Genomic DNA, 7,655 nt, shown 5'->3' on the forward strand with positions numbered 1-7,655 from the left:
GGTAAAGGATATGGCATCGATCGGCATGGGTGACCCACCCGTTATCGAGCCATCAATCGCTCGACACCTCAGCCCCATTCAGGGCGGGCTACTCGCCCCCCCGAAACCGGTCCTGCCAAACAAAATGGACCGCTTTTCTGCCTCTTTTCACCAGGCCGCCTATAGGTCCTCAGCCGTAACTGTGAGGGCTCTTAATGTCTCCTCGCTCCTCTCCGCTTACCAGGCGGAGCTGTTGGATGACTTGGGACAGCAACTGGACAAGGGAACCCCTTCCCCATCACTGTGGAAGGAGATTCTCACAGTTAACGACCTCGTTCTCCGTAACGCACGTCAGGCCGTCCAAGCCTGCGGGCGTTCCTTGGCGCTTTCGGTGGTAGGAGAACGCGCGCTCTGGTTGAATCTGTCGGGCCTCCCTGACAGTGAAAAGAGGCGGATTGCGGGCGCCCCGGTAGAGCCCGGACAGGCTCTCTTTGGCCCCGCTGTTGCATTAATGCAACAACGCTGCGACGACAAAAAGAAGGAGGATGAAGCCTTCAAATTATGTCTTCCTAGGAAAGCGGCTCCACGCCAGGTGCCCCCAGCGCGCGCCCCTATTCCCCCTGCCACAGGGCGGAATTTCCATCAGGGCAAGGATAAACCTCGCACCAGACCCCCTCCGCGACAGGGCAACCATCCTTCCGCAAAACCTTGGGGAAGAACAACGCCCGCTGCCGCAGGAAAACCCCCTGCCCAAACCCCCTCGGATCCGAAACGCAAGCGGCCGGCCTGATGTTCAGCCAATGGGGGCGCCGAGTCTGTGTTCACGGGCCACAAGCCCTACAGACTATTTTCCTGCCCCAGAGCTTCTGTCCAAAAGACGGAGAATAGCTCAAAAGGAGGTCGTTCACCCCATGTGTTCAGTGGACGTTGTGTGTTCTCGCCCCAGGTTCAAGGGGTCTGTTGTGAGGAAAAGTGTTCAAGCAGTGTCACCACACCGTTCAAACTTTGTTCCCCTCACTCAAATAAAGGCTCCGGCCCATGTGTTCCCAAACACAAAACACACAAAATACACCTCAAAACAAACGAATCAAATGAATTTGTTCCCAAAAGAGCACATTTCTGTGAACCCCTGCATGTCACCCCTAGTTTGTCCACTAGAGGGCGCCATTGCACCAGAAATGAACAAACCGGCCGAATTTGCAGTAAGCAGTTCTCCGGTGTGTGTGGGGTCACTTGCGAATCAGGTAACAGCCTGGCAGTCTGTGTCAGCACCCGAATGGGTAATTCACACAATAACCAGGGGATACAGGCTTCAGTTTGCCAAAAGACCCCCGCGTTTCAACGGAGTTCTCTCTTCTCAAACAGAAGAGAGCTCTGCTCACATTCTGAAAGACGAAATCTCCTCTCTCCTGCAGAAGGGGGCGGTTCGAGTGGTACCCCCGCACCTGATCGGGCAGGGGTTTTACTCTCGTTATTTCCTAGTTCCAAAGAAAGACGGCTCTCTTCGTCCTATTTTGGATCTCAGAGTGTTGAACAAACATTTGAGGAAATACAGCTTCAGAATGTTAACACACGGTTCTCTCTTACGCTCAGTAAATCAGAACGATTGGTTCACATCGATCGATCTGAAAGATGCTTTCTTCCACATAAGCATCTATCCTCCACACATGAAATTTCTCCGTTTCGCTTACCAGGGCGTTTGCTACGAGTTCACAGTTCTTCCGTTCGGGCTCTCACTAAGCCCGAGGACGTTCTGTCTGTGTGCGGAGGCAGGGCTTGCGCCGCTGAGAACAGCTGGTCTCAAGATCCTGACATACATAGACGATTGGCTGATCATAGCCGATTCGCGAGAGAAAGTAATTCAAAATACTTTCCGTGTGCTCACTCACATCAAAGCACTCGGTTTCCGGGTGAATGTGAGCAAAAGCAGTTTCACTCCATCCCAAAATGTGACTTTTCTGGGACTGGAGCTGAATTCAATTACGATGCGCGCGCGCCGGTCGCAAGAGCGCATTCTCTCTCTTCTGAATTGTCTCTCACAATTCAGGGAAGGAGCAAGGGTACAGTATCGTACATGTCTCAGACTACAAGGTCTCATGGCCTCGGCTATTCATGTCCTGCCACTAGGCCTTTTGAGAATGAGGGCGTTCATGAAGTGGGTTTTATCTCTTCATCTCAGCCCGTTATGCGATCTCTCCCTGTATGTCACAGTCTCGCGCGCGTTCACAACAGCGCTGCGCCACTGGAGGAACGCAGAGTTTTACGCTCATGGGAGCCCCCTCGGGGCTGTCATGATGCGCAAAGTGGTAACGACAGATGCCTCGCTGACAGGGTGGGGCGCCACACAGGAGGGCAGGATAGTGAACGGCGTGTGGTCCCACACACTTCACTCAGCCCACATAAATTATTTGGAGCTTCTCACTGTGTGGAAAGCTCTAAAACATTTTCTGCCCCGCCTGCAGGGGCATCATGTGCTAGTGCGGTGCGACAACACTACAGCTGTAGCACATATCAACCGCCAAGGGGGGATGCGATCCTCCAAGCTCCACGCCTTAGCTCACAAGCTTTTAGTATGGAGCAGGCAACATTTTCTGTCGTTACGGGCAACCCATGTCCCAGGCGTTCTGAACAGGGGTGCAGACCTTTTGTCAAGGGGGAACCCACTCTACGGGGAGTGGCGTCTCCATCCTCAAATAGTGGGCCTGCTTTGGAAGAGATTCGGCCAGGCAGACGTCGATCTCTTCGCCTCGCGCGAAAACGCCCATTGTCCTATGTTCTTCTCGCTACAGGACGAGGATGCCCCCCTCGGCGTGGACGCACTGGCTCATCCATGGCCCAATGTGCTGCTCTATGCGTTCCCTCCTCTTTGCCTAATAACCCCAACCCTATTCAGGGTGAAGGAACAAGGCTTGAGACTGATCCTGATAGCACCGAGGTGGCCCAGGGCTCCATGGCTGGCAGAGATAATCCCTCTTCTGCATGCACAGCCATGGCCCCTCCCATTACGTACGGACCTCCTGTCCCAAGCGAATGGGGAAATCTACCACCCTCGTCCAGACAGGGTGGCTCTCTGGGCTTGGCCCGTGAAAGGGCAAACCTAAATACACTGGGGCTTTCTCCACGTGTTATTGCAACTATTCAGAACGCTAGAGCCTCCTCCACACGGTCCCTTTATGACTGCAAGTGGCGCGTGTTTGAGGAATGGTGTGAGGAGCGCAGACTGATTTCATATCAGTGCTCAGTCGCTGATATTTTGGGCTTTCTGCAAGGCCTTATGGACTGTGGAAAATCATTTTCTACAATCAAGGTCTATCTAGCAGCCATCACTGCATGTCATGTAGGGTTTGATGGCAGCACGGCTGGGCAACACCCTCTTATTCGTAGATTTATGAAGGGTGCCCGTCGTTCCCTTCCAGTCACTAGAAGAGTTGTTCCTGAGTGGGACCTCTCCATGGTGCTGGATGCTTTGACTCACCATCCTTTTGAGACCCTAGAGGCTATTTCTCTGAAGCATCTGTCTTTCAAGACAGCTCTGCTGCTGGCCTTGGCTTCAGCTAAACGTGTCAGTGATCTACATGCACTCTCTGTTCACCCCTCGTGCATTAAATTCTCCCTCAGTGGAGAAAAGGTTTCTCTCAGGCCTAACCCGGCCTTTATGCCAAAATGCTTCCCTAATTTTTCTTGTGAGGGGGTAGAGCTTTCCGCTTTTCACCCTCCTCCATTCTCCTCCACGGAGGATCAGAGGCTTAATGCTTTATGTCCTGTTCGAGCTCTGCGGGCCTATATCAACAGGACCAGCTCTTTTAGAAGAAGTGACCAACTCTTCATTTCTTGGGCCCCCCCAAACAGGGGGAATCCCATTTCTAAACAACGCCTCTCTCATTGGCTTGTGGAAGCCATCTCTCTGGCATATGAATCTAAGGGAGTGCGGCCTCCAGGGGGCCTCAGAGCACATTCCACTAGAGGCATGGCTGCTTCTTGGGCTCTATTTAGAGGGGTTTCCTTGCAGGACATTTGTGCCGCTGCAAGCTGGGCTTCTCCACATACATTTGTCAGATACTACCGTCTTGATGTTACTCAGACTCCGGTAGCTCATTCTGTCTTAGGTGTGGGCTCTTCGTAGCCCTGTGCCGTATGCTTTTTACAACTTTTTGAGCCTAGTTGGTCTAACTTGGCTTAAATTTGTCCCTAGTGTTATCATACCCTCACCTGACACAAATTATATACATTTTATATGTACAAATACATATATTGTATATTGCATATATATATATGCTCTAGCATATTGTGTTTTCAGGTGTCCTTAAACGCATGTTACCACATGCTTTGTGACGTGTCATGCACCGCCTTTCAGGAGACCGTCCGCTGGCTTGGTGGGCCTCGCTGTGAGTGTATTGGGCAACCGGGGAGCTGTCCATATCTCCCATAGGTGGATCTCGAACACGAGATGATGAAAGAGAACAATAGGTTACTGTCGTAACCCCGGTTCTCTGAAACATCGAGTGGAGAGATCCACCAAGTTTGCCCCGCTTGCTGCACGAGAAGCGAATATGCTCACTGAGGAATAGCAGCGCGTGCAGAATGATTTATGCGCACAGGTAAAGGGGCGGTTCTTTACCTGCCATTGGGCACGCGCTTCTGTCTGTCAAGCCAGACTTGGTGCAATTGGATGCTTCTGCAGAGGTCCGGCACGGATGCCTTCCCATAGGTGGATCTCTCCACTCGATGTTTCAGAGAACCGGGGTTACGACAGTAACCTATTGTTATTGCTTTCACTTATGCTCACGACCCCTTCTTGCGTTACTCCGTCTTCAACGCATCTCATGACGAGATGCTCAGCAAGTTCCATCTGCATTCTTTAAAGCTCTTACTCTTCATTTCAGTCGTGTCGGTTCTTAAGGTGTTGCTGTTTGTACTTGACCAAGGTGAGTTCAATACCGATGGTACTAGTGGAGCCACGCCAATCTCACGAATTCCACTTCGTGAAGCTTCACTCGGGCCAGTCTGTGATGTAGTTTCTCGCGGTTTGCATACATAAACGCAACATCGTGAGGAATATTACATGTTTGTTGCTTGAAATGTGCCGCCGAGCTACATTCCGGGTACTCCAGCACGGACTGGCGCCCGGTTGGCTCGTGCACTCCCTGGGGCGAGGCAGCCGTGCTCCCTAGGCAGGGGGCAATACAGACTCTGAGGACCCTCACGGAAACACGGGAGGCCGGTGCTTCACATATCTCACGAAGTCCGCTTCATGAAGCTTCACTCGGGCCAGTCTGTGCTGTAGTTCCTCGCGGTTTGCGTACGTAAACGCAACATCGGGTGGAATATTACGTGTTTGTTGCTCGAAATGTGCCGCCGAGCAACATTCCGGGTACTCCGGCACGGACTAGCACCCGGTTAGCTCGTGCACTCCCTGGGGCGAGACAGCCGTGCACTCTAGGCAGGAGGCAATACAGACTCTGAGGAACCTCAGGGAAACACGGGAGGCCGGTATAGTGGGACCTGCTACGAGCGTTATGGTGGATGGGAGCAGCGTGGCCCACTTTAGCTTCTATTTTAAATTATAGTTTTAAACTTTAGTTTACTATAGTCTAAAATAGACAACAGGGCCTTTGTGTGAACTGTTGAATGTTTTGTTTTGCAGCTGACCTGTGTTGTTGAGCAAAGAAGCCTTTCAGAACAACACACAAGACACACGTGGATTATTTGAGCGTGCATTATAATGGTTTCTCCGGTTTCGGTCTTCCGGTTTGTTATTTTCAGATAAGTTTGCAAATCAAACACAATAATGTTCTCTTTCTAAACACCTGAATTGTGTTTTTATTTGTCCTAGAGTTCACTGTAGCCTACATTGTCAAAACATTGAATGCATTTGGTTGACAATAATAAAGTGGTCCAACAAATTAGTTACAAATATACCTCCATTTCTCTCCAGAGTATTAAAACGCTTATTAAAATAAATAAATAAGGTTTTTGAAAAATGTTATATGTAACTTCATCAGAATTACACGTGCTTTCTCCTGGGATATCTAGCTGTCAATTGTAGTTCTAGTTTAGAAATGTGTTTACCATAAGCTACTGTTTCTATAAAGGAAGCCTGTCAAGTGTTTAAGAAATGTCAATAATCTAACCAGTGAGGTGAATGCATTCACATTAAACTACATAATTCTTAGGAAGTGACGTTAAATCTACAATTAAAGTTGATAAGAAAAGCAGGAAGAACACAAACAGGGAAAAAATTAACTGCTTACCTTCAGGTGAGGTTGTTCTTACAGTGTTTCACACACATTTAATGGCTATAGTTTTACTCGTTTTTGTGACCTTTGCTAGCTATGAAATTTGAAGGGAGCTACAATATATGCTTTAGGCCAATATAAGCTCAAGACAGAGTAAATGTTAATAAAACTGATAATTAATTAAAACTATGAGGAAAATATGTTTGCCCTAAAACGCAAACCGAGTCAATATATCACTGTAGTATAGCAGTTCTTATGGTTGACCACGAGGGGGAGATCTTATGCTGTGGTTGGGAATACTGTTTACTAGAAAATCATCTGGATTAGACAACTTGTTAAATATCCAGCTTCTATTTGCAATATGATTCCCCTTCATATTTTATCTAGTTTGGGTGGCATAAATATTTTTTACTCGTAATTTTGATAACAAAATACCTGTGAAACTTCCGTCATTTCACTGTCAAGCTTTTTTTAGCAGCGAATTTGATTTACAAACGCAATTTTTCACTACATCGTTACTTTGTTTGGAATAACAAGGACATTTTATATGAACAAAAATCTCTCTATATATAGTTTGTATTTATTTTTTGATAACTGGTTTGGAAATACCATTGTATTGGTAAACCAATTATTTAATTCAGGTGGTCTTCTTTTCATATATGAGGAATTCTTAACTAAATATAATTTTCTCAGACCACCAGAGGAAATTACAATGGCTTTAGCACAGTCTATCCTAAAAGATGTATGTTGTATAAACATCAAAACAGATTAAATGATCAACTATTACCACAATTTGAACCCAGTGACTCTCTGGTAGGTCAAATGTGCTTTTCCTATAGTTGTAAGAATAATAACAGATCAATAAAAGCTCTTTTCCAAAATGATGCTGCATCAAAACCAAACGCAATAACATACTGAAATCAACCTATGACTAATGTTGTTTGCAGAAAAGTTTGGCTTCTGCCTAATCGCTATTACAAACAAGGTTTAAAGAGATTTTGTTTAAACTCTTTCACAGAATATCCTGCCAAACTATATTTAACTAAATGTAAAAAAAGATATAGATGTGAGATGTAGCTTTTGCAAACAGAGGCCAGAAAATGCTGCTCATTTATTTTGGTATTGCCCTCATGTGTCTTTTCTTTTTCTTTTCTTTTTGGCTAAATGTAATTGACTGTTGCTGTTAATACTGATGAAAAATATTACTTTACATTGGAAAGGTGTTCTTTGAGGAATTTCTGGTGCTCAGACAAAAAGTCCCAGACATTTGTATTAATTATTTTTATTTTAATGGCCAAATTTCATATTCATAAACGTAAATTTTTAGATTAAAAAATTTATATATTGAATCCATATATTATACCTCAAAAATATCAAAATCTTCTGTGAATTGTACAAGCCTGCATATCATTTAATATATTCCTGTGATAATGTTTATTT

At 46.6% G+C, this 7,655-nt stretch overlaps 1 protein-coding gene across 1 annotated transcript; it reads left to right on the forward strand.

The window, feature by feature from the left end:
• Positions 1-1,971: 1,971 nt before the first annotated feature.
• Positions 1,972-4,189, forward strand: LOC103909016 (uncharacterized). Its single transcript, XM_021467298.3, has one exon. It carries the CDS (start codon positions 2,054-2,056, stop codon positions 4,100-4,102), a length of 2,049 nt encoding a protein of 682 aa, XP_021322973.1. The 5' UTR covers positions 1,972-2,053; the 3' UTR covers positions 4,103-4,189.
• The last annotated feature ends 3,466 nt before the right edge of the window (positions 4,190-7,655 follow it).

Source organism: Danio rerio, chromosome 17 (assembly GCF_049306965.1).
Source record: "Danio rerio strain Tuebingen ecotype United States chromosome 17, GRCz12tu, whole genome shotgun sequence".
In the NCBI taxonomy this organism is placed as follows: Eukaryota; Metazoa; Chordata; class Actinopteri; order Cypriniformes; family Danionidae; genus Danio; species Danio rerio.